Below are 27,026 nucleotides of genomic sequence, written 5' to 3'. Positions count from 1 at the left end.
CTTACAAGGGCTTATTTTGTAGGTCGAAGTAGTAGGTCATGTGTAATGTCCAGTGTTGTTGTGAGATTGTAATCACTGCCTCCTTCCTTTAGTGAAACTAATGCTGTTCAGTAGGATGTGAAAACAGGTGATTTTCCCCCATTTATATTGTAAACCCCTTTGATTTGGGCCTGCATGTTGCTGCGTGTTTGGATAGTGCACTGAGCACACTACACTAATACAAAGAAGATCTGTAGTCCCTCTGGACTTTCCATGACCTACTGCTTTTTGGTTATACCTGGAAGTGCACTAAATGCTGTGTGACTGCATTTAATGGCAGGCTGTGTCAAAGGGAGGTTTTGCTTGTTGTATTCAAACCCAGGTTTTCATCACCTTTCACTGCTGCTTTTATTTCCATGTATTAGCAATTTATTACAAATTACAGAAAATTGTTCCCTTCCAGAGATCCAAACACCATTTTCAGAGGAAACTCATTAACTTCCAAGTGCATTGACGAGACAATGAAACTGGCAGGGATGCATTACCTGCAAGTTACACTAAAGCCAATTATAGATGAGGTAAGAACAGTTTAGACTGTTTATTTGGTAAAATATCCCTCTAAAGACCTCCAGGGATCAAGTACTGTTTATTACTTCCCATTTTAAGATGGCTTTATAGGAGTAAGCCTTAATAGTCTGTTTCTACATTAAAATCTTGTGTTCCTTTAGCCACAGTTGAGTCGCCCAATTCAGAAACAATTGGATTGAATGAAATGAAAATGTCTATTTATTAACCTAAATTATTCTGTTTTATTAAAACTAGCATATAGTGTTTCTGAGAAATTAATAAAGTAATAACTTAATGAATAAAGAATATATGCAACAGAAAGCTATTGTAAAGCTATAAGTAACACATTTAATCCAGTGGGTATAAAGGAATACAGTTATTCTTAGATAACTGTGCATGTGATGCATGTATTATAACAATGGTTTATTATCTATCCAGTGCAGAATGGTGAGTGTGGGTATTTTAGTGCAGTAATTGGGCAATGCTTTCAGACCACAGACTTCCTTTAAATGATTTGGCAATTTCTTCAGCTGTTGTTGTCTTAGTGTTTCATCGGAAAGTGTCAAGTTTTAAAAAATATGGATGTACTTCCAAAGTTGACTATTTTGGAAACAGGGCTTTTCTTGAACAGCCTTGCTTGTGAAAGTCTGAAGAAAAATTCTGTGTTTCAGATGAAGGAAAGAGTAGAAATAATTGATGCTACTACTTTTTGGAAAAAAATAAGGATCACATAATTTGCTTTGTCAAAAGGAACAATACTGTTTATAAAGTTGGCTTTTGCCTTTTACCTCAAAAAACTAAGAAGTATACTTTTTACAAAACTTTTTCTACTTATAGATAAACTTATATATTAATTGTTAAATATATTTTTTTCTAGATCTGCCAGGTCCATAAACCTTGTGAAATTGATCCTGTGAAATTAAAAGATGGTGAAAACCTGGAAAATAACAGGGTATGCATTAGATTTTGAAGACACAATCTCTGTTTACACTGTCAGGTTTAACTGAGGTCCTCAGACATTTGATGTTGCAAATAATTTTGTCATTCATTAGAATACAGTGCAAGCTTTCTTAACACCACCCTTATAATTATTTTACAACAGCTTTATATTATGCTATAAACCTGTAGAAAATCAATCACTTCTGCTGCCGCCCTTGAGGACAAGGATGACTTAGCTTGTGGCTAGACTGGAGGAAATGAGGTTCAGGGGGATCTTATCTTTCTCTACAATTACCTGAAAGGAGGTTGTAGCAAGGTGGGGTTCAGCCTCTTCTCCCAGCCAGTGACAGAATGAGAGGAAATGGCCTCAAGTTGTCTCAGGGGAGGTTTAGAGATATTGGGAAAAATTTCTCCACTGTAGGGATGTTCAGATATTGGAACAGGCTGCCCAGGGAAGTGGTGGAATCACCATCCCTGGAAATGTTCAAGAAGCATGCGAGGTTGTGGCACCTGGGGACATGGTTTACTGGCGGACTTGTTTTTGCTGGGTTAATGGTTCAACTCAATGATCTAAGAGGTCTTTCCCAGCTTTAATGATTTTGTGATTCTGCTGATGATGTAGAAATGGTGTTATGAGAAGGAATGATATGCCATGAAGCCGTATCATTTAATGTTTGGATTTGATAGGAATGATATTGTTACTCTTTACATTTACCAAATAGAGTATAATTGAGTGTGAGATTTTTTCGCAAGTGTATAATGTTGAAAGTGGAAATCTTTTAATGATGCCATTATAAATAAAACCAGGAATAGTGCTACTTGCCACAGCAGAAAGCTGTGCTAATTTTGTCATACATCTTTACACTTTTTCAGGAAAATTTGAGGCAATATGTTGATCGCATTTTTACTGTAATTACAAAATCTGGTGTAAGCTGCCCTACAGTGATGTGCGATATTTTCTTTTCACTGAGAGAATCAGCTGCCAAACGTTTCCAAGGTGAGTTTCTATATATTGTTTTATTTTATGTAATTGATAGCTTTTAAACACAGACGCAGTCTGTGTTTACTAAATCCCTGATGGATTTAGTTATTGAACAGCAGCTTATCTAAAATATGATTTGGAGTGTGTTAATGCAGGTTTTTCATTGATTATTCATTCCCCAAAGAACATAACTTTTAATGATGTTTTTTAATTCTTTCTTCAACATCTTTTAGAGGAAAACAGCATTTAAAAAAATCATTATGATGGTATGTGTTTATGAGTTCAGTATTTGCAAAGTATGTTCAGTTTGCAAATGTTCAGGGTTTTGTAAAGGCTTGTTTTGCAGACTTCATGCAGCAGAATTACTTTCTCCTCATATGTCAAACTATAATAAAGGCCAGTCTATAAATCAGAGTTATTGCAAGCTCATTGCCCTAGAAGCCCATGTGCTGCAAAGGTTTCCTGGCTGTCAAGAGAGAATTCTTTCCACTCCCTCCTAGATGTTTTGGCTCTGAAAGTGAGTGGGAATATAAAACTGGAATTGGGCAAAACAACTGACCTGTGATTTTTCAGGAAGGGAAGCAGATTACAGTAAGGAAGTTTTAGAGGGAGTAATAAAAAATCAGCTTTTAAACAATCACTCTGGAGTAGAAAAGCTCAAGCAAAAAAGCATTAACTGTACTGTCATGCGATTTATGTTAAAGTAAATAAATAGTATGTTTTGGTAACTACCAACTGGAATAGATACATTAGGAGTCTGTACAGCACTTGTGCTCAGGGCTATAACTAGGTAACTGAGAATTGGCCTCTGTGCTGAACATTTCATTAACTATGTAAATTATTCAACTTACTTCAGTACATAGGTGTCAGATGTTTGTATGAAATCAAAAGTGAATGGTGTTCTCCTTGTAGCTTGTGTCATGAGCCCACTTCTTTTTTTAAAAGGGCTGTCATTAACATTTCCTTGGTTTAGGCTAGATGATCTCTGGTTCCAAATCCTCTCTCATCAGTTAATCCTTAACTCACAAATATATACATTTCCAGCACATGCTTGAGTTGGCTTTCTGATAATTTCAGGAGGTTTTTAAGGAAGGATTATTGAAATGCTGAGTAGAGGTCTTTTTTTAAATAGGTGACCCAGATGTGAGGTATACAGCTGTCAGCAGCTTTATTTTCCTGAGATTCTTTGCTCCTGCTATTCTTTCTCCAAACCTCTTTCAACTTACACCACACCATCCAGTAAGTACTGTATCAGTTTTTTTCTGGCTATGTTTACAGTTCTGTCACCATAGTCTGTATGTTGAGATTCTTTCTTTAATTCTTTTAATAGCCTTTAGGAAAAGTACCTTTGTTAGTTCAAAGATCTGTTCTATCTGTCTTGAATATGAAGCATATGTTGAATGGCTGTGTATGTGTAGAACTTGAGAGATAATGGAAAGAACAGTGAAATTTAAGGACAAAAAAGAGAGTCTAAGCTGCTGTGGAAAAGATTGACATTGCTTCATTTTTGCTGCATTACATTAATGTTTGATTGTCAGCAGTGTTGGAAATGTTTTGGAGACTTTTAGTAGTGTTCTCATTGGAAGTGGGAAGGACATGGGCAGTCTTCAGGAAATCTCTGGTTTTGTTTTGCAAGTGATTGCCTTTGTTTCTCAAATCAGTAGAGTAGCTATGGAGCAGGATGGCTTAAGAGTAAAAAACCTTTTTTTAAAAAAGGCAACTTTTCCCTTCATTGTTTTATTGGTCTTTTCTAATTTCATGTTACTTTTTTGCAAGTGAAATAAGAAAGAAAAATGTAGTTTATCTTCGTCTATTCTATATTTTAAGTAGCTAGTCCATATAATATTGTTCTCTTTCCTAGGATCCTCAAACTTCTCGAACTTTGACACTTATCTCTAAAACCATTCAAACACTAGGCAGCTTATCAAAATCTAAATCTGTAAGTATGCCATTTTCATTTAAAGGCTTAATTTAGGAAAGTGGTTTTTTTTTTATTCTTCTATTACTAATTATAATTAAGCCTTTAAAATGCTTGAGTTGCACTAGGCTTATGCAAAACTGGTTATATTTGCTTTGATTATAAGCCTCTCATGCTCATAGGAAAACTAAATCTGTCTTAATCTGAACTAGATTTCAGTAAAGCAAAATTGTGTGACCAACCTAGAAGTCTGTTTCAGAGCTTTTCATTCCTTCCATCTGGAAGAAAGAAAGTGATCAGGAGAACTTCTGAAGTTCTCGACTTGTCTGTGGTACATGATTAGCAGCTCAATGGGGCTTTATGGATTGTTTCATCGTTTTAAAACTCAGCTGAGAGGAATTCACCTAGTAGGGGGAAGGGCTATACTTTTCATTCCAGTTCAGTTTTCTGTCTGTCTTTTGTGAGATTAGACCTAGATGCCCATACCCTGGATGTTTGATTGAAATAAGTGTACCTAAAGCACCACACTGCTATAGCCAGTGATAATTTGGGGTCATTGGTGGTCTGGTTAGGATTCACATGGGCAACTGTAGGTGACTGTGTGCCTCAATTATGAATCCTTTGAAACAGTAGAATTCCTTTTCTGACACTTTTTGTCAGCTTCTTTTAAGAGGAAGATTAAAAGCCAAAGGAGAATTTTGAAGGTTTTTGAATAATGTATTACTGACTGAAGCAACTGAACATTTGAAATGCATTCTGCTACCTTCTTGAAATAAAAACTTAGTACTACTGAATGTGTGCTGTCTAACATGAAAATTGCTTATTTTACCTCTGGTCAGAAAAAAACCCTGTCTTATCAGCTCTGACTTTCCTCCTGACCTACTGCTGTTAACAATAATATTTTCTGTATAAACTGTATTATGATATGCCTGGGTTTGGCTTTGTATTTCAGGCCAATTTCAAGGAATCTTACATGGCTACATTTTATGACTATTTCAATGAGCAGAAATATGCAGATGCAGTAAAAAATGTAAGTAATGCATATGAATGTTCTGAAAATCCTGCTGTGTTGTTGAAGCTGAAGCTTGGAAACCTAGAATAGGTTAATAAACCAGGAAACGTGCTGAAAAAAGCAGACTCCTGATAACTGTAATGTTCAACAAACTTTTATCAAATTATATGCATGTCAATCATAGAATCTCTTTGGGTGTATTTCTACTTTGCAATTAGGTTGGATTAATGAGCTGCTGCTTAGAGTTGAGATGTGTGTGCTTTGTAGCATGCTGCAGATCTGTGATGAAAAGTCCAAAAGGAAGTGAAAGATAGGTATAACAAAGGAGAAGCACAAGAAGTGTTGATCATCTGCAGTTTTTCTGCTTAAGAGCATGTGTGCTATTTTTAGTTTACAACCCAAGAAACCTCCCAAATTCCTCAAGCTTCTGCCGTTACCTTTTTTTTAACTATTTTTACAATACTTTCTGTAACTCTGTGCTGTACAAATGTTAAAGATTTTTATTTGGGTGATGTGGTCCTCTCATTTTTATATCTACTTTTTGTTCACCTCTTAGTTTCTAGATCTAATTTCATCTTCAGGAAGAAGAGATCACAAGAGCATAGAGCAGCCTATATTGCTTAAAGAAGGGTAAGTATACATGTGCAACAAAACCCTCTACTTGTGTGTTTTTACCACCATTCTAAGGCAGCTGTCTTTTTTTCTGCCACCTCTATTCCATCCATGCATTCAGGGAAGAATATAGGAAAATTCTTGTGTTGCTGTTTCTGTTCTCTGTGGTTGCTATAGCTGATTTTAATGTATTTTCATTTGATTTAAACATCTTAATTTAATTATGTTTTGAAGTAAGTGGAGGAAAGAGAAGCAGAGAAGTAGAACCTAATTAGCTCAACTAAGGCAAAATAAGCTTAAATCAGCACTGTATTAAAATCATGTTGATTTTTTTTTTTTTCCTGAACTGCAGTGAACAAAAGCTGTAAAATTCCAGTGTGAAGGCAGATACTGAATATCTTAATGAGGGCAAAGCCTGCATATGGAATTCGCTTTTGCTGCCCTATAAGATCCATATGCTAACCATTATCATGACCATTTCAAGGAAAATTTGAGATGCACTTGGAACAGTTTCTCGTTTTAGTACCTTTGCTTTTTTGGGAAGCGTGTTCCATATGCTGTATTAGTTTTAGATACCAATTGTTGACATTTTTTGTGTTACAAAACTGAGTAATTAAGATCATCGAAGTACACTGTGGAAACAGCTTGTTTGAGCTGGGAGTAGGAAAGTAAAGAAATCCAAATTCTTCTCAACACTCAATAAGGTGAAATACTGCTTGAAAGTAAGCTTTCATGGTCACTTTAAGTAATGCAAAAACCAGATATTTGGTGAAAACATGACTACCTCATCAGTTAACCTCAACAGTTCACTTTACTTCTCTGATAAGCATCTGTCCCTAGAAGCAATTTTGTCTATTTTAATTCTGTACATGCATTTATCATTCTTTTGTTTTTCAAAATAAATTTATAGTTTGTAACATTTTCTCTCTAACTCTAAAACATTTTTTTCTGCCTCTGTCTTTCTTTTGCTCCTGTCTGATTTTTTTCTGTCTTTTCTTGCTCGGCCTGTGGCTGCTGTTGTAAGGACTCTTAAACTAACAGTAAAGAAAGTTGATGGTAATAGTTCATGCAGGTAAGATGGTAGAGGCAGTTGCTGCTTTGCTGTAGCTACTGGCTGACAGCATGTCCTGTGCAGCAGTAGACTTGTCTGACTTAAATTTGGGGAGGAAGTACTCTGTTTAACAATCCTGAAATGCCTGTGTAAACCCAGCAGAGAACATTTTGTTATCTATTTCTTGATGTTGACCGTTTTTTCTTTTTCCTTAAAACAAAAACCTGCTGTAAATAGAGAATAAAGGAGTTTTATCTATAAGCAGAGGCTCCAAGAAGCACTGTATGGATCCTGATGAACTCACTGGAAGTGATTAAGAAGAGACCATACATTTTCTAGGCACTTCTTAAATAATATTCATGCAAATTGTTCTCAAGGTTAAGGAGTGGCCTTCAGCAGTCTATTTTTCCTAATGCTTTGCATTATTGTCGTGTTATGTCATGGGAAGTGGGTTGGAATTTTCACAAGCCTTTGATTCTTCTTTGGATTGAATGGCTGTTTAGTGGGATTTCTATTTGCCTTTGCAGTGTTTTCACTTGAATATGTACTTTTGAATGAACTTGCACTACCAAAGGTTAGGCATAGGCACTTGGGTTTGCTGGCATCAGTATTGCCATCGCTGCCTAACAGCTGCCTGCCGGGTTCTTTTCAAAAGGAAGAGAATTAAAAGGAGAACTAGTTGTTTTTGTAGGTGAAAAGGGCACATTGACGCTTCCAAGCAAGGCTAAGGCAGATCCAGACTCAGGTCTACCATAAGTATGAGAAGAAACAGAATCTCCAAGCAACCCATACTTGAAATGGGTTTCGTCCTGGACTTTTTCTCCCTTTGTGCTTCTGTTTGCTCTGACTTCTCACACATTCTGTAATTGCTAGAAACAAAGAAATCAACCTTGTAACTTCTGTGACTTTGACTGCTTTTCACCTGTCTCTGGAAAATAAGAGCACATTCATCTTGTGGCTATGTCAGTTATGAAGGATTTAATTAGGAATGTGCTCTTAGCTCTGCTGTATGGAGTTTGTGCTTTTCAAAGAGAGAAGGCTCTATAGGAGTTCTCAGTTTTAATTCACCTTTTAAGTGTTGGCATGAGTAGGATGAGAAACTAACTTGAAGAGTAAGTTGTCAAAGGCTCTTCCTTTGAAATTTGCCTTAACCTTGATATATGAGGGCTACTGCCAATGGGGATGGGTGATGACCTAAATCACATGGTTTAATTCAATATTTGCCAAGTATTCCAGGATTAAGGACCAAGGCAGTAACTGTCTGACCATTTTAAGAATGAGAAGTGTGTAACTAGAACCAGTTAAAAAAAAAATCTGTTGCTGTTTACAGTCCTTGTCAGCTTTTGCCCACACAACTCAGAATGAGCATCAGGCACCAGCCCAGCTGGTTGCAAAACAGTTAAGGTCCGAAGGAACTTGGGTTTCTGTTTGAGCTTTAAATAGACCTGCATTTTGGTCAGATGTATTGTAGTTGTTTCTGACTGAAGATACCAGAAGCAAGAAGCAGTATTAGCTGTTCCAGGCATCTTAACTCTGCTATTGAAAATCTTCAACCAAATAATTGACTGTTCTCTTTGTGTGCCCCTTGTGCTGTATAGTGCCTTCCTACTTGATAAAAACTACTCTGTAGTAAGTAGTTTTTACTTGCTCTATTATACAGTTCTGTATTTGGCACAATAATTAATGTAATGTGTAGAGTAGCTGTTATCAACTCTCTATTGCATATGCATACACGGTTTTATCCATCAAAAGTGATGCTGAGCAGTCTGAAATCACTAGGCTTTCTGAAGTCACCTTGAAGCTTTTGGATTGATTTAGTGGATTTTAGGAAGGTGCTGAATACATCATAGTTTCTTATAAACTCATTTAAGTTTGAAATAAGTTAAAACTGACAGCTCACTAAATGAATTTCCTTCATCTGCCAAAACAAAAGGGGAGATGGTATCTAGTTTTCAGCCATCAGATTACTTTGTATGTTACTGAAAACACATTTCCAACTGCAGCATCAATGTGAAATTGCAATGAAACTGTGGAACATTCTAATTTTGTTTCTAGAGCTTGAGAGTGATTAAAGCATGTAAGGGTTCAGTCCCTCTGCTCCAGAGGCCTTAAACATGCTTTTTAATTACTAAACATATTCAAAACTTTTTGAGCTTTCTTATAGCTTTTAAAAAAACAAAACAATAAAGCTTGTAGAGTCAACAGGTCAAGCTTAGCAGAGCAGTACTAACCATATTCTGCTTTTTTCTGCTGTACTAGGAAACTGTTTAGCTGTATTTATAACTGCAGCAAGAGCACAAATTGCAGTTCAGCGAACTAACAAGAGCTCCTATGTAGGGCTACAAGTCAAGTTTCATGACTTGCCCCTTATCTAGATCTAAAAAAAGGACAGACTTAGCTAACACATGCACTAAACCTATCCAAATGTGACTCCTTTCCTTGCCAAGACAAGACCTCAATAATTAGAAAAGTGTCCCCTCCTGAAGCTTTGCAAGTGCCATAACATGTCTCTGTGTGTGTATATATATATATACATCTCTATACTTAAAATGTATTCTATATCTATGCATATATTTATATGTATGTACATATAAAATCTGGTGTATTGTAACAATTGGTGTCCTGTTTACTAGGTTCATGATCAAGAGAGCACAAGGAAGAAAACGATTTGGTATGAAAAATTTCAAGAAGAGATGGTTTCGCCTGACAAACCATGAGTTTACCTATCAGAAAAGCAAAGGTAACCAAGGTTTGCCAGTCTTCTTCTGATACGTTATAGCGAAGAGTAAACGTAGGGATTGTGTATGAACAGAAGACTGAGAACTAGATCTCTGACTGCAGAAGGTACAGTGCAGGCAAGTCTGTCAGCCTTTTTTTTTAGGATGTCTGTATAGACTGTTAGAGAAGCTTCTTGGATAGCAAAGTACCCTGTAAGTTAGCAAAGTATTTGATAACATTTGTGTAATATCAGCGTCATTTGTAGGTTTCTCACGGTTGCTGAGTAGATTGTCCTAGGAAACAAAACTTGCAAACTTTACACTGGGACTTGGTTTATACTGAACATTCTCTGGTGCATCTCAGCTTGTTCTCATAAATTCTGTAGCATTGGCACAACTGCATGCAGTACACAGGGATTTGCCTGGAACCTTTGAACTTTCAAAATGTGTTCATTTAATGTTGCCTAATAGCAAGGATTTTGCTTTTTGAAAATTGCTCCTGTCTGTTCAGTAGTACACAACAAATACCACTTCCTTCCATCACAGGGAGTGGACAGATAAGGAAACATGTTCAGATCATTCCAGTCATTATTTCACACTCAGCTTTGAGATCTTACATCACCACCATCCACATAGTTCAGTTCAGCTGACAGGAATGATTTCTTTCATTGTCACCTTTTCAGTACATATACTACATCCTGCTGCAGTAGTCAGTTTCTGAGGTTTGTTAGTGTAAGGTAGTACGGCTGAAAACAGAAATGAACTTAATACTTAAGGACCATGCTGGCAAATCCCTGCTGAAGGGAAGATTTTCCTCTTTTTTTTGTGCAGTCAAAATGATCTTCAAAGAAACTGAATCAGCCCTTAGAATAAGGGCAGAAGGTGAAGTTGAATTGTGAATAAGTTGCTCATTATCTGTGTCTGTGTGTTCTGCAGGTGATCACCCTCTGTGTAGCATTCCAATAGAAAACATTCTGGCAGTGGAAAGACTGGAGGAGGAATCCTTTAAAATGAAAAATGTAAGTAGGTCATCTTCATTAATGTATGTTAGGCTGCTCTAGATCCACCAGCCTAGTCACCTTTTTTCCTTCTGTAACCTGGATTGGATTTCTATTGAAAGATGTACAACCACAGCTGCTCGTTCTGTATATAGTAGCAGGAGTTTCCAAAAGTACAGCCCATTCAGATTCTTAACAGCCCAGTCAGCAGTCTTTGGATTTCGTGATCTGCAGCACACTCAGTACTGACCGCTGCCGATCAGCTGTCTGGGCTCTGTAATGTCAGACACAGGTAAGATGATCAAGTCCCTGCCCTTTCTGTCAGACCTCTCTGTTGGGAGGGATCTGGCTGCTTATAATTGTGAAGGATCACAACTTCTTTATTAGCTATCAGGTTTCTTTATTGGTTAATGAAAGTACATATGTGTGTATATATATAAATATATATTGAATTTGGGTTAGCTCATATGTCAAAAGAACATCTGTGCTGTGCTAGTATGGTTTACCATTTTGATTGCCACATTAAGGAATAAAATCCAGCTGTATTTCTCATGCATGGAACACTACCGCCAACTAAGCGAACAGCTTAATGTTTTTTCCAGTTCTAAACATGCACCTACTACAGACTTCTTCATGCACATTAGTGGTTGTTACTTCTAGCTTTTTCTGCTTTTTAGTCTTTCCTGCCATCTCTTCTGCTTCTGGGCACTATGCAGGGCAGTGCTTAAATCTGCCCTAGATATCAGGTTCCTCAAACAACAGCTCTTCATTAAAGTGAAATACAATTCTAGGCTCCTCAGTATTTTCCCAGTTTCACATACTATTTTGGTAGCATATCTCTCTCTGTTAAAACCTCTGTTAAAAAGTTTCAGTTCCACCTGCTTCTCGAACATGTCTCAGTTGTACTGTAGTTTGCTCTGGTGTTTGTAACTCAACTACACAGACAAAACCCAAAGCTGAAAATATGCAAAGTAATTCTCAAGCTATCAGAAGGCAGCTGTAACATGTGATGAACTGTTGCCAGCCGTACCCTGCAAACTGACTTGACTGAACTAAAAGCAGCCACATAGTTGAGATAAAACTCACTGTCTGTGGAGAGGAGCTGAGCTATAATTCTGTAACTTATGCTGAGTCTACTGAGCTGGGCTGAGCATCCAAAATATGCCTGTATTGTGAAGATTCATTATGGGAAAAATATGCCTTTATTGTTAACATCAGAAGCTGTGCTATTTTAGTTGCTTAAATTCAGTATTACTTATGAAATGAAGGTGACTACATCTCCTCTGGAAAGTAAGGTTCAGAGTCTTTCCATAAGCAGTAGGGTTACCACCTTCTTGTGCTGATATATTCCCCCTTTTTTTTGCCATACATAAATAGAATACTGCAGCAAGAACAGAATTCTCAAAACACCACAGCAGATGTATTTGCAATGGATATTCCATCATGGGTGCTAAGTGTGATTAAAGATTTGTGTTTTCTATAAATATTCTCTATGAATTTGTGCTCTAAATTGCATCAAGTGTGTATTTCTCACTCATGATAAATCTGCCTGTCTGACAGTAAGGTCAGTAGCCTTCATTGTTCTTAAGCACAGTTTGGGGGGATGTGAGGGTGGCTTTAAGTACTGTGCAGGTCTTCTGTGTTGTTCAAGAGGCAGCTGGTGGTTTTGGTAGTGTTAAAGGTCTTGCAACCACTTGAAATTCTTGGCTTGGTTGTGGGCTTCTCAGTAACAGTTGCCATATGTTAGTTCACTTCTGTTGGTATCCTTTTACACAAAGCCATACTCCTTAAATCTGTTCCTTTGTTGCAATGCAGGGGGCTCCATTTACCCCAGCACAACATTAAAATTCCCTATAGTTTTGTGTTAATAGAGGGTTTTGCTGCAAGCTCCTATCTTCCTTGTTCTTCCTTCCCTGCTTCCCAGACTCAAGTTGACATTTATGTCCTGAAAAATTGTGTTAAAAGGACTCTCTTTGGCAGTTCTGGACTGATCACACTAAGCAGCTCCTACACTGCCGCTGTGCATTGTGACTTTCTAATTATTGTCTGACACATTTATGGATACTAGATCCAGCAAAAGGGCTGTTGGATTGTTCCCTTTCCTGTTAGAAGAGACACTGTGGATAAAAAAAGCCCTATTCATTGACAAAGTAGCAAGTATATTTGTAAGCTATTTGAAAGGATGTTACACATAAAAGTGTCACAAAGGAAGGATTGCACTTAGTACCAGTCTGCAACATTCTCCTGACCAGCTAGGTGCAGAATTCAGGCCAATGTTTCAGGTCTTTGTAATAGACAAAGGTCAGTTTCAGTTTTGGTGTGGGCTTTGTTCTGTATTGTGGTTGTTTGGTGGTTTGTTTATATGTTTTTGTTGTTTTGGGTTTTTTTGTGTGTGGGTGTGCCTCTCTGGTTTTCTTTTTAAAATAGCACAGAAAACCAGCTTTTTGGAAGATTATATTCCTTATGATGTGGGCAAGGTAATGTCTAATCATTTGAATAATCAAATGAAGAAGTAGAGGGGGAAGGATAATTTAGGAATACCTGAGAGAGAGCAGAAAACACATTAAAATTAAGTATTCGCAGAAGCTAGAGGAAATGAAAATGGTTGATATTTGTCTTTCCAAAATTTGCAGTTAAGATCACTAACTTGAGCTTAGTGCATGATCAGTGTAATCAAGCAATAAGGCTGGGCATAAAAAACTTGCTTCTTCAAGAGGAGGAAACTAAATGCCATTTTAGGTTGCAAGCTGTTTTGAACAGGCTGGAGAGCTGTAGTTTAGATTTTAGATGCCCAACCCATAATACAGAACTACAGTGTAATTATTTGAACCACCTAATGTTCACTTAAAGAGAAGCACTATTGGTGGGATTTTCTAATAGCAGCTATAGTTGGAAACAGAAGCATGGAAGTTATTAAAAGCTAAGAGTCACGCTGAAATAGGTATTAAAAGGACTAGAGAAATGGCAATGTTAAAGCAAAGCTGTTCACTAAGGCTGCATCTAAACTCTTGACTTTCTCTTTTCTGTCTCCTGCTGACTAGCATTTCCTTTTAGGCCAGCACTGGGTTCCTCTGTCAGCCTTCCAAAACTTGGAGCTGCAGCATTACTAAAATTGTATCCCAAGGCTGACAACAAATCTTTTTGAGGCCCAACCATCAAGTTGATATTAGCTGTTTGTAAATCATCTCCTGCAGGAATGATATCTTACTCCTTGTACCAGGTGAAAGGTCTTGTTCTTTTAAGGGCACGTTTGCTGCTTGGTTTTGTGTCGAAATCCATTTATCAGTGCATTCTTTCAGTATGCTGTGTTTTTCCTCTGATAAATCTTCACTCTGAATCTAGTCTTAGGTTCACGGATTCATTCTGTGGCTTATTTGCAGATGTTCCAGGTGATCCAGCCTGAAAGAAGAGTCCTGTATATCCAAGCAAATAATTGTGTGGAGGCCAAGGACTGGATTGATATCCTCACCAAAGTTAGCCAGTGCAACAAGAAGCGCCTTACGGTCTACCATCCCTCTGCCTATCTTAATGGCCACTGGCTTTGCTGTAAAGCTACTGCAGACAACACTCCTGGCTGCACACCCTGCACAGGGTAAGGATTGGTAACATGCCAGTAGTCCGGGTACTGCGCTGGGTGTGCATGTCTCTGCAGGGTGACTTGCAGGTGTGCAGGTACCAAGAAGATCTGCCAAGTGTGCAGGTGTCATGGTGGCTTCAGAGGCCATTTTTATTGGTGTTTCTAATACTGTCAGTATCGGCATGTCTTGGTCAAAATCTTGACGTTTTTAGAGTTTAGTGATAGGAGTTGACTGTGGGATAAGATATTTTGGTTCTGATTCACCTGTCATTAATAAAATCCCTTCGACATCCTGTTTGCAAATTCCTGGAACAATCATGTGCTGATAAATTTAGTTCTAAACTGAACTTTTTCTAAGGGACCAATTCACGTTCTCTGATAAATGAAGACATACTGTCTGGTTTGTAGGAAACAGTTTTCATCTAAACTGAGAGAAGTAAGAAGTCTGTAGTGGTAGTTAGTCTCAGAATGTAAGACCTGGATGGTTGGAAGTTCAGTGCTTTGGCTCCTCCATCTGGTTATAGCAGACTAATTCACCAAAATATCTGGAGGCTGATACAGCCTTTCATTTTAAGTCAGAGTGAAAGCGTGCTGGATAAATACAGGCATAAAGAAATTTGAACTTGTCTACTTTTTCTTTGGGGTAATATAGAAAGTTTTGAGCTCTATTGCACACAATCTGTTGGCTTTCATGAGTACTCACTTTTACTTTCTTTCTTGTTAAGTGCTTTTTTTGCCATTATATACTGTTTAGCATATAACTTCTGCTTCTGTTCTTGATGCCTTGCAGAGGCCTGCCAGCAAATATACAACTGGACATAGATGGAGATAGAGAAACTGAGCGTATCTACTCTCTTTTCAACTTGTATATGCCAAAATTGGAGAAAATGCAAGGTGAGAATGAAAGATTATTGCATCTCCAATACACTTATGAAAGCAAAAATACCTGTGAAATGTTCTAGCTAGACTAGCCTTGCAAGTCACATCCAAGAACACAGTGGCCATTTCCCTTGTTTCCCCTTCTGTTGTCTTGAGGCAGTTGTGTGAATTATTCTTGGTGCAGTGTGCAGTCTCATGGTCTGTTAGAAGTTCTTTGCGTAATAACAGTTGTTTGAAATATGGTCTTAACCACATCATCCTAAAATAGCATAGACACAGAGCGTTGCTTGGATGCTCTGAATTGACAAATCACAGCCAGCACTGAACCAGAAGTTTACTGATCCTGACAAGAAGCAAAGTTGAGGTTTCAGTGGAATATGGTTTTGTGTTACCAGAAGTCATGTGCACATTCCCTGATTCAGATCTCAAGAACAGGCTGGATACAAATGGTTTCTTCAGGAAGGCTCTTTTTGAATTACCTGTCAAGGATGACCTGTGGATGTCTGTAAAATGTTGAAAAGTAGAGTTTTGTCTGGGAAACCTTCAGGAGCTGAGAAGAACAGAGATGTGATGTAAAGGAAAAAGAAAGAAGAGACAGCAGAGGAAGTTGGTACTAGTAGGCATGCCAAGAAAAGTATCCAGTGTACACAGTGCCAGACTTGAAATCCCAGTTTAGCACAGGGAGTGGTGGGGAAGCCTTCACTGTGGCACTGATCTTTAAATAGGACTTCATTTTATAATATGAGATAAGCCAGTGGTGTCAAACACACAGATTGGAAAGCACTTCAATCTGTTCCTGGCTACTGTGCAATTGCAAACTTAAGATTACCACCACTTCCGAACTGTCTGAACCAGTGCCCAGCTTTCCCCTGTTCTGAATCCTCATTACCAGAGCCAGCATCAAGTTTCGGCACTGGGGAAAAGGACACAGGTCTGGTGCAGACAGTGCAGCAAGGGGAAGGGAATTTGAAAGCTGAAACTGAGACAGCAGTAAAGCTAGAATGCTAGGGAAAAAGAGAGACAAAGCAAAATATTATCTTTCCCCCTCGGCTACAGTGCAGGAGTAGACCACACAAGGAATACGTTACAATTGTTCACTTGTAGTCAGTGTCCATATATCTTAGCCAGGAAGGTTCCCTGTTAAGATCAGAAAGTAGTGTAACTTTCCCCCTAAATATCTCATTAAGAAGGCAGTAATCATGGCATGTTATGCTTATGCTTATTGTATGAATCTTTTAGGGGTCATGTGGTAAAACATTACTTCTTCAGCCTGTAATGGTTTGGAATTCAGTCTATACTTGCTGCTTAGGGATGGAACCTGTCACAAGTGAATACTTGACTTTGCCACTGTGCTGCAGGGTTGGCCTGCTCAGAGTCAGGCCGGTGTCAGTTTGCAAACTGTGTGTGGGGTACTGCTGAATTGTCATGAACACAAAAGCATCGCCTGTGCAGTGAAGGAAAACTTCCCACCAAGCCAGTTGCTACCCTTTCTGTATGAGACAAAGAGGAGGGAACAGACATGGGACAAGCCTCTGTCTACCAACAGCCCAGCAAAAGGACAGAGAACTTCTGTAGATGTCAGCCACAGTTCTGTGGTGGTCATACAGAAGCAAACCAAGGAACTGTATGAACCCCAGAACGGAGTATTTTTAGTCTGCATGTGTTACTCTTTTCCCTGCTGCCTGATATCTATTCCTGTACTTTATTTTTTTTCTCCAGAGGCCTGTGGCAGCAAATCTGTGTATGATGGACCTGAAGAGGAAGAATATTCTACATTCATCATTGATGACCCTAAGGAGACGTATAAAACACTAAAGCTGATTATTGAAGGTGTTGCAACTTTAGAGCAGGAGCATGCTCAGTATAAGAGGGATAAATTTAAGAAGACAAAGTATGGAAGCCAGTAAGTATAATGGGTGTTGAAACAGGGGAACAATCCTGAGAAATGGTATTTCCCTTGCTTATGTTCTGGCCTTCGCCATATTTTGTCCAAAGAAGATCCTGCAAATACAGGCAAAGGAGGACTATGACTTAGGATTGATATCACCATATTTTAAAGAACTGCAAGGAATTTTTAAATGCTTGGGTTTTATGCAGTTTCAGTAATTTAAAAAAAAGTGTGGATTTGTTACATTGTTGTTTTTAAAATTTGAACATCGACTGAGCGCTTAATAACAGAAGATAAATGTATTTACCAGCTTATCTTGGAGAGTTGGTTTAAAAATGGGAAGAGTGGTCGACCGATACAACTACATGAATCTATTTTGCGTATGCAGAAATAAAGCATTCTGCATATAGCTGACAAAAAAGAGGATCAAGTCCATCAGTCAGTTCTTCTAGGTGAAGTAAGATGCAGCATTATCCTTACAATTATAATTTTGAAAATCAAACTTGGGGAAAAAGTTTTGTCAGTTCCACTTTCTGCTCTGAGATTTTCATGTCCTGACAGAAAACTTTATAGTACTTTTTTTTTCCTTTTTTTTTTTTTAGGGAACATCCCATTGGTGACAAGAGCTTCCAGACATACATCAGGCAACAGTCAGAGATCTCAGCACATTCCATATGAAGTACAAAGGAAAACACAGGACAGTGCTGAAGGGTTGATCAGTGAAGCTAAATAGCAAAACAAAAGGGAAGCCACACATGTAGCAAAATGTATGGATAAGTGTCAAGCTTACAAACTTTGAGACTTGGTAAACGTATTCTCTTTTCAAGAAACTGTTATAATATTTGCTATGCACTTTATTCATCTGGTTATTGACAGATGATAAAACTCTGCCTTCTAGGCAGTTGTTGTCATGTGTATTTTTGAATTTGCTTTGGTTTCTCGGAATCTAGTGATCAGTTCAATGATCAAGGTGTGTGGACTTCATCTTGACAACTCCCATGCAATTCGTTATGTTTTGGAAACCAAGCATGCTGCTAATATGCAGCATTTTCTAGAATGGTTGTTTGTTACTGTTTTTTGTTCCTGATTAATGTATATTATGCCACACCCCTGCGTGCTCTCTTAGGAAAAGCTTAGTAACAGTTTACTTTTAATGCCTGCATTTAGAAAAGAAGCAGAGAAAAAAACCCTCTGGTGTAATCTCTTGCATTGTAGCTTGTATTCTGAGCAGGCCAAGGAGAAGGCCTTTTGTTTTTACAGCAACGTAATTTTTGCTAACCGTGCACAGTTTTTAATAGAAATTCAGATCTGAATGGTACTCTTGATATTTTTGAGATACTAAGTCATTTCTCCAGGCACATTCAGCAAACTGGTTTTGAAGATGCAATCTCAGTGGTATAATAAAACTGACTGTCATAAATATGAGTAAGAAAGAAATGAACTCATGTCAAAGCTACTTGTATCTCTTATGCAGTCCAGTGAATGGTAATCTTTGAAAGTCTGCCAACTGAAAGGCAAAGTAAGCTGGTTTTGATGACCTTTTACCACCACAGTGAGAATAGAATACGAATCTGGCAGATGAGACACGCTGATTCCTGGGCACAAAAGTAGTCAAGATGGGTTTTGTCTGAAAGGTTGTTTATGTACTGGAGTCCATGCTATCCTAGTACCACTTGCTTTTCTGGAAAATAGATTTCTACTTTTCCAAAAATGTTTTTAAATACTTTTTAAAAGAGATTTGTTAAAGGATATTTAGTATATTAACACACATAATGGTAACTTGTTAATATTCTGAGGGCAGTGAAAATGGAATGAGCTGTGTATCTCACTAATACCAACAAAAGTTATTAAGAAGGGGAATAAAGATCTGCTAAATATAAAATACATATTTATGTATGCTGTTTAGTTGTACACCATATTTTTTCTCTGTGTAAGGGTCTGATAAACAAACATCTAGCTTTGATGACTTGGAAGCCTGCATGATGAACTTTAGGCCACTGTGGGGTAGAAGCTAGTACTGGTTTTAAACTGAATTGGATCAGAAAGCATTGAACTATTAGTTTAATGTGAAGATGTCTGTGTCTTTGCTTCAGGTGTTACAGAGTAATTCTTAACTGTGTCCTCATTGCATCTGACATGATTTAAGATGGCTGAAGTACTTTGAAATGCCTCTGTTTGTTAGTGATGCTCTTAGGAATGAGGTTTTCTTTTTGTTTGCATATATGGTAGACCACCTCCTAGTAGATGATATATGATCTATTATTCATTTTCACCCAGCAGACTGGGGAAAGGGAAGTAATGATGCATTGCGAAGATGCATTTTGGACTCCAAGCTTTTAGCTGCCATGAACTGCAATTTTTAACATGTATTTGTAACTTAATATTGTTTATAAAATACTAATGACCTGTAATGTGTGTTCTACTTGCCAATTAAAAGAAATGTTTTATTTCTGAAAACCATGTCCCCATTTGGAGTCTGTTTAAATTCACAGTGGCCACCAGTGTGCCTGTTGGCACAGCATCTGCTGTTCAGAGTTGGACCATGGATGGAGATCTTGTGAGTGTAAACCAATCTCTGTTTGGGCTGCTGAGTCCCATCCTCTCTCCTCTTCCCATCACCACCCACCCTTTTCTTGTCAGTATTGAACCAGTGAACCAGACTGGGCACCTGAACCAGCCATAAACTGCTCTAGCAAAGAAAGCAGTTGTTGCTCAGCTAGATCAGCATTTTGAACTGGTTCGTTGCGTTACTGTGCAGCTGTTGCTGCTGCAAGGGAGGGGTGAGACCATATTAAAAGAGAAGAGGAAAGAACTGAGAGCACAACACCTGTCATGCATATCGATTGGCTCATGGACCTATGGACCCACTACCCTTCTGATTAGGACCTGTTCTTTGACAAAACCGTGGACATGCTGAGGTTTGTGCAAGTCAGACTTCTGGGGCTTACCAGTCCTCTCTGGATACTCATGTGCATTGAGCTTTGGCTCTGAGATGTTGTGTGACAAGCTGCACACGCTGGTTCTGTTGGGGAATGTTTGCAGAAAAGCTGGGAAACAGCTCCCTCAGAAAGCTGTTGACTGGCTCATTCAGGGCGTGTTCATTCAGCTTACGTTCAGGGTCAGTTCCACTGCTGTAGCAGGTGCTGTCTCCAGAACACAGGCATGTTCTTCTGAGAAACCTGGGGGAAGAGCTGCTGTAAGCAGTAGTGGTTTAACAGATAAACCACATCCAGGAACAAAAACCAAACTGATGGTGAAGACACCTCACTAGTGTCTTGGTGAAGGTGAGCTTGACCACAATTGCACAAGTGTGGGTTTTTGCTGAGGAACTGTAATCCTTGTTTTAAAAATCAAGTTTTATGTAAGATGAGGTTATAAACTGACACAGAATTTGTGAGAAATGAGCAGAGCTAAATTGAAAGCTATTGTAACATCATTCCCAGGTCTGTCTCTTTTTCATTCACTCTCATCCGGTATATACAGTCATTTTGTTCTCCTGATAACATGTCTAAGCTTAAGTCAATAGGAAATCTTTGAAAGCTGCTTCTCTTATGGCATAACACATTTAGTGAGGGGGTTGTGTTAAAACTGGGCTTCCAATACTTGCTTAGCCTCTGTCTCCTGTCTACCTGCAGCGTATGTTTCTGATATCTTCAGAAACACTCAGCAAATCCTGCCCACAAGAGAAATTACTTGATTGGGACACTTGGGACAGCATCCCTTATATCTGGAAAGAAGAAAATAACATTAAAAAAAAAGCATGGGCATAAGTAGGCATGTCAGGTCAGCTTTCTTTCCTTTTCTGTCCCAGCCTGAAAGGCAATAAAATTATTTTTGACAGAAAAAATAATTAGTAGCCAGGCTGTTTTGTCTGGGGACTCCCAATGCCAAAGCAGTTCCCCATGCCTGTTTTCTCCCTTGCTGGACCAATGTGCTAAGGCAGGGATGCTGTGGTGATGGGACCCAAAGATCTAAGTTGCTGGCTCTGTGACACAGAGCACCTGAATATTTATGTGTTTCCTTTCTCCATTCCCTGTCTGCTATACTCCGTGCAGTTTCAAGGAGGTAATTGCAGCTTCTACAAACAGCTGTGTGAGAAACTGGCCCGGATAGCAGGAGAATATGTGAACCCTGCCAGCCCCCATTATTAGGTCCAGGAAATGAATGCTACAGGAGAGATATGGTGTAAGGAAGTCCCAGAGGCTGGGTCTGATACTGGGTGGTACTTGGAGATAAAGAATAGCATCTTCCCATGAGCCACCGTCTGTATGCATTACAGCCAGAGACAAAGGCCAGCAGGGCTGACTGAAGACATTTCTTTTTGGCTTTTGGGCTACTGTCATGAAACAGTAAGTTATTCCAAAGCTCAAGCAGGTACCAAGGAACAGAGGAGATTTTAAAACAGAAGTGCTGTATTCCTATATGGGTAAGATTCTGGATCTAGTCTGTGTAAGAAAAGACTGGGAAGAGCAGTCATCAATCAAATAATTGTTCCAGGTTTCTAAAATAACTAAAATAGGATCCTGGGAGATTCATCTTGAGGATAGAAACCTTGACATCCTAACTTGCAAAAAAAATCACACATGCCTTTTCCATTTCAGTCCCTGGTTTTGATCTGCTATTCCATTTGAGCCATTCTGATTTACCTGAAAATTTCAAATCGTTGGGTTTACTGTGTTTATGCAGAGTTGTTACTTCTAACCACAGAGTTGCCTGGTGTTAGCAGGTTTGCCTGTAAAGATAACGTGGATGTGTTCATTACAAAAGGCTCACCAGTAGCGGGGGTTAAACATAAGAAATGTTTAAATGGTGAAAAGGGAAATTGGCTTTTTACTATTTTGAAAACACTACTATGCTGCATCTTACCAAGAACGTACCCTAGGTGTACATGGATCTGGTTGGTATTGAGGGCAAATTACAGAATCACAGAATATGCCAAGTTGGAAGAGACCCACAAGGATCATCGACTTCAGCTCTCAGCCCTGCACAAGATCATCCCCAAGAGTCACACCATGTGCCTGAGAGTATCATCCAACTGTTTCTTGAACTCTGTCAGGCTTGGTGCTGTGACCACTTCCCTGGGGAACCTGTTCCAGTGCCCAACCACCCTCTGGGTGAAAAAGCTTATTCTACTATCCAACCTAAACCTCCTCTGACACAGTATCGGGCCATTCCCTTGGGTCCTGTCACTGGTCACCACAGAGAAGAGATCAGTGTCTGCCCCTCCTCTTCCTCTCATGAGGAAATTGTAGACTGCAGTGAGGTCTCCCCTCAGTCTCCTCTTCTCCAAGTTGAATAGACCAAGTGTCCTCAGCCACTTCACATATGGCTTCCCCCCACGGCCCTTCACCATCTTTGTTGCCCTCCTTTAGACACTCTCTAACAGCTTAATATCTTTCTTATATCACAGTGACCAAAACTGCCACAATATTCAAGGTGAGGCCGCACCAGTGCAGAGCAGAGCAGGACAGTCCCCTCCCTTGAACAGCTGGGGATGCTTTGCCTGATGCCCCTCAGGACACGGTTGCCCCTCCTGGCTGCCAGGGCACTGCTGACTCATATTCAACTTGCCATCGACCAGAACCCCCAGGTCCCTTTCCCTGGCACTGCTTCCCAGCATCTCATTCCCCAGTCTGTATGTATAGCCAGGTTTGTCCCATCCCAGGTGCAGAATCTGGCACTTCCCCTTGTTGAAGTTGTTGTATGGTTGGTGATTGCCCAGTCTTCTAATTTGTCGAGGTCTCTCTGCAGGGCCTCCCTGCCTTTGAGGGAGTCAGCAGCTCCTCCCAGTTTTGTGTCATCTGCAAACTTGCTTAGTATCCCTTCCAATCCTGTGTCTAAGTCCTTTATGAAGGTGTTGAAGAGCACAGGGCCTAAGATGGAGCCCTGTGGAACCCCCCTAGTGACAGGTCACCAGTCTGATATCACCCCATTCACTGTTACCCTCTGTGCTCGACCTGTGAGCCAATTGCTCACCCACCACATGATGTGTTTATCCAGCTGTGTGCTGGACATTTTGTCCAGAAGGATCCTGTGAGAGACAGTATCAAAAGCTTTACTGAAATCCAAAAAGATTACATCAACTGGCTTCCCTTGATCAACTAGGTGGGTTACTTTGTCGTAAAAGGAAATCAGGTTTGATAAGCAGCAGGACTTTCCTCTCATGAAGCCATGTTGGCTGTGACCAATGACTGTATTGTCTTTCAGGTGTTTTTCAATACCTGCCAGAATAATCTTCTCCATAACTTTACCAGGCACTGAAGTGAGGCTGACAGGCCTGTAGTTTCCAGGGTCCTCCTCCTTGAAAATTGGGGCAGCGTTGTCCAGCTTCTAGTCAGCTGGGACCTTGCCAGATTCCCGAGACCACTTAAAAATTTTCTCAAGTGTGAGGCCTACGTGGTGTCTGACTTATTTTACAAAATTGACTCATAATTTTTAACCTCTGTCACAGTTGCACTGTTCTGTTCTGAAGCTGTCAAAAGAAAATATGGGTTTTATTATTCACTTGAGGCCACAACAAAAATACTGCCTAGATATGGACTCTTACATCCAAATGAGTAAGTTTTGATAGAGGTGACAGCACTGCACGGGATCCACGTCATGTACCAAAGGTGTAAATTTATTTGATTAAGAAAGGCACTTTGTATAAATGTAGCCATGTATTTCTCTGGGGGTGGAAACTAATGCTGTAGTTACCATGTTTCTGTAGAGAAATCTGATAATGGGAATAAAATAAGTTAATTTTATGAATTATAGGGGAAGAAAAAGGGAAATACTTGATGAAAACAGAAACTGTGCATACAAAAAAAAGGAGGGGCAACATTCTATTTTGTTTCCTTTAGCAAGTTTTTCTGCCTTTCAGCTCAGCTGTAATTCCTATTTCTCATCCTCTACAGAACCTATCCTTTGGCAACCATGACATTCTATGCATGTGATGGAAATGACTCAAGAGGCTCACAGCTGAGAAAAACTACTTTAAAAATAGAGAGACTCATCTGTGATGTCTGGAGATGCAAATGCTTTGCCTCCTGCTGTGCCACAGTGTTCTGAGAACAACTCCACGGTATGTTTCCTCTTGTGGTAAGGCCCCCTTAAAGAGATTCCTGCTCCCTGCCCTGGCTGTGGTTCAGCATCCCATTAATAACACTGATGCAACTGAATCAGTGAAATAGCTGGTTGTTGTTAAAAAAAAAAAGATTTTGAAAAACCTGGACCATCTACCTGACCAGGTTTACAGCAGTCTCACAAACACTTGCATCAGCACACCTAATGAGTTGGGAACAAGCCACCCAAACAGCTTTGCCACCAGAAGGAGTGTGTCTCCCTGCTATGCTCCAAATCCATTTGCTTCCAGCACCATCTCAGCTCACGCTCCCTGCTGGAATCAGCAATATGCAGCACCATCTCTTATAGGACTTTCTTCTGAAGCCAGTATTGCCTGCATACATGTTCCCTTCCCCCAGATATGTGCTGTTGTTTAGGTGACCACCTTTCTCATCTTCATCTTTTGTATTGTCTACGTGTACAGGCTGGCAGCTGCCCAAGAGTTCTGCTGTTGTTCTAGTCTGAGAAGTGGGCAAAATCAGAGAGAAATTCAGCTATGAGATATGGTTCTTCCTGCTGGCACAGTACCATGTTTCCTTCAGGGTTTACCAAGGAGCTGGACCTGTGGTAGTTGCTCTGGCACCCTCCCCACCAGCCCTTTGCTGCCTTGAATTTCCCTGGTGAAGATTGTCACAGGCTCAAAAGCAGGTTTCCCACTCAACATGTGGCCTGAACTTCCTTTGTCTGAAAATTGTCATTCTTATTCTTTGCAGAGAAGTCAGCTTTGTGTGATTTCTGCCAAAAGTACTGGGAAGAGGAAATGGTAAACAAAAAGCCCTTGTAGGGAGTAGTTTGGAGAACCCTCTGAGGGGACTTGGCACTGATTCTCACCAGAGAGTAGCTGATATCCAAGTTATATCTGTGTCAGAAAGACATGGCTGATGGTTTTGCTTTATTTAGAAGTTGTGAGTGCAGAAGAGAGGGGATGAAGAATCTGGCAGTCCTGGGCAGATAGTGTCAGTCAGACACATTAAGAGGAGAAAGGTGTGGAAATCCTCAAGGAGACTGGAGAGAGGCAGGACCCATCTTCCTGGGTTGAAAGGGGCCAAGTGCTCTGGTGTTTGAGAGCCTGCTAAGCAAGAGCCAAGGGGCTTTGGGCAGGCTCAAGAACAAGAATTGGAACTGGTTTTGCCCATGGGGTTCCGAAAGCTAAATGATGCTCCCTTAATTAAGCTGCTCAGTAATTCATCTTCTCTGCCTCTTTCTTCTGCTTAAGTAATTCCTGTTGCGAGGGAGAGCTGTTGGTTTCTGTTGCGTTCCTCAGAGCAACACCTGGCTGAAAACCCTATGAGCCACCACACAGACACGTGTGCATGGAGCACCTGCAGCTGCCTGGGGCCAGCAAGGAGGAGAGTGGGGCACTTTCCTGGCTCCCTGCAGGTGGGTGCTGCGGGGCAGGGCTGCTGAGAGTCCCTCTGGGCTCTGTAGGCAAGGTTCCTCTGTCCAGCACAACTTATTTGCCTGCCTTCCTTGGCCCTACCCCTCCAAAACTATCCCCATCTCTTCTCCTCACCTGGTTCCTGGGGAGAGTAGATGGAGACAGACCCTGCTTACCAGCAACTTCCTCTTCTCCAAACTACCAGGCCCAGCCAACTGCCCCTCCTAATTTCTCAGACCTTGTGTTCACTACTGCCCCAGTCCTGGTTGCCACCATTAATTAGAGAATCACTGAAAGACTCAGTGTGGAAGGGACCTCTGGGGTACCCCTCATCCCACCTGTCCCTCAGATCATATCTTCTGACTGCTCCTGATAGTACCTCTGTCTGTGAGACAGCACCACTGTCTTCACTTGGTCAAGGATATCATTTGGGCAGTTATTCAACAGTGCAGTGGAGGTGGAAGGAAGCTGATGACCTCTCTGTGGAGTTATTTTTAATTCCCTTACAAATCACATAATTTCAGTGCTGCTTGGAGGCAACAGGGTTCAAAGGTATTTTCATATTTCATACCATAGACAATTATGCCAGCATCCTTGCCTGTAAAATTTCACTCAGCTGAGTATTTGTATGTGGCAGGGGCTGAGTGTTCAAAAATGGACATTAGGGGCTTTGGAACTGCTTTAACCAGAAGTGGGTTTTCTTTTGTAGTGGATGGGGAATGATGTTCTTCTGAATATGTTCAGCACTGTTAGAGTGTTACTTAACTAGACGATCTCTGATGTGTTGTTGACATCTGCGAGAAACAAGATTTGTATTCTAAATTAATTGAATAACAGCCATAAGACAAAAAAGATGCCATCTGTCTCTCCAAATGTAGATGTCCACCATGTAGATGCTGATATTTCAGTTAGTTACTCATCCTCTAGTAGTTAGGGGAAAGAGAGAAACCCCTTTAAAGTGTAATTCACAATACACTTCAGAATGTTTACTTCAGGATGAAATTAATCAAACCCTAAAAATTTCCAGTTCCATTCTGTGGACCAGAAAGAACCTGGAACAATCTCTTACAATAAAGCCATCTGAAGCTGGTGAGATGAACCCTACCCAGGGTGACAGGAGGGAAGCCCAGCTGCTGTGATGTGCATTGTCACTCTTTACTCTTCTTTACTCACCCTCCCTGTGCAGCCAGTGATTTTCTTGCAAGCATGATCTCCTCACAGAGTTTTCCCCTTCTGCCTTTGGTGCCACAGGGATGGCTGAGGCCACTAGATGGGGGTGCAGGATCTCATGCAGGATCTGTCCCACAACCCCGAGGCCCTGCTCAGCTGCTGTTTTGCAGCTATCCCAAACAGGAGAAGTTCGAGAGCACCAGCACCGAGTCTGTGCACTGCCGGCTCAGCTGGTGCCACATGACTGACCTAGGC

General features: G+C 40.0%; 1 protein-coding gene across 2 annotated transcripts in view; it reads left to right on the top strand.

Annotated features, from left to right (window-relative positions):
* The window catches only part of RASA3 (RAS p21 protein activator 3), a 127,749-nt gene extending 108,173 nt beyond the window's left edge, over nt 1–19,576 (top strand). Inside the window, exons 12-25 of one of the 2 annotated variants that reach the window (XM_032679535.1) lie at nt 443–557; nt 1,424–1,498; nt 2,359–2,482; nt 3,600–3,706; nt 4,329–4,406; nt 5,338–5,415; nt 5,954–6,027; nt 7,034–7,081; nt 9,694–9,800; nt 10,714–10,796; nt 14,156–14,367; nt 15,143–15,246; nt 16,951–17,134; nt 17,722–19,576. In XM_032679535.1, coding sequence (XP_032535426.1) covers nt 443–557; nt 1,424–1,498; nt 2,359–2,482; nt 3,600–3,706; nt 4,329–4,406; nt 5,338–5,415; nt 5,954–6,027; nt 7,034–7,081; nt 9,694–9,800; nt 10,714–10,796; nt 14,156–14,367; nt 15,143–15,246; nt 16,951–17,134; nt 17,722–17,797 — 1,465 coding nt within the window. In that variant the 3' untranslated portion in view covers nt 17,798–19,576. The remainder of the gene's footprint in view (nt 1–442; nt 558–1,423; nt 1,499–2,358; nt 2,483–3,599; nt 3,707–4,328; nt 4,407–5,337; nt 5,416–5,953; nt 6,028–7,033; nt 7,082–9,693; nt 9,801–10,713; nt 10,797–14,155; nt 14,368–15,142; nt 15,247–16,950; nt 17,135–17,721) is intronic. The other variant, XM_032679536.1, reaches the window with a different exon arrangement.
* The last annotated feature ends 7,450 nt before the right edge of the window (nt 19,577–27,026 follow it).

The sequence above is a fragment of the Chiroxiphia lanceolata genome, chromosome 2 (genome assembly GCF_009829145.1).
Source record: "Chiroxiphia lanceolata isolate bChiLan1 chromosome 2, bChiLan1.pri, whole genome shotgun sequence".
Classification (NCBI taxonomy): domain Eukaryota; kingdom Metazoa; phylum Chordata; class Aves; order Passeriformes; family Pipridae; genus Chiroxiphia; species Chiroxiphia lanceolata.
The sequence above is the reverse complement of the archived record's forward strand: the minus strand, read 5'-3'. Positions and strand labels throughout refer to the sequence as shown.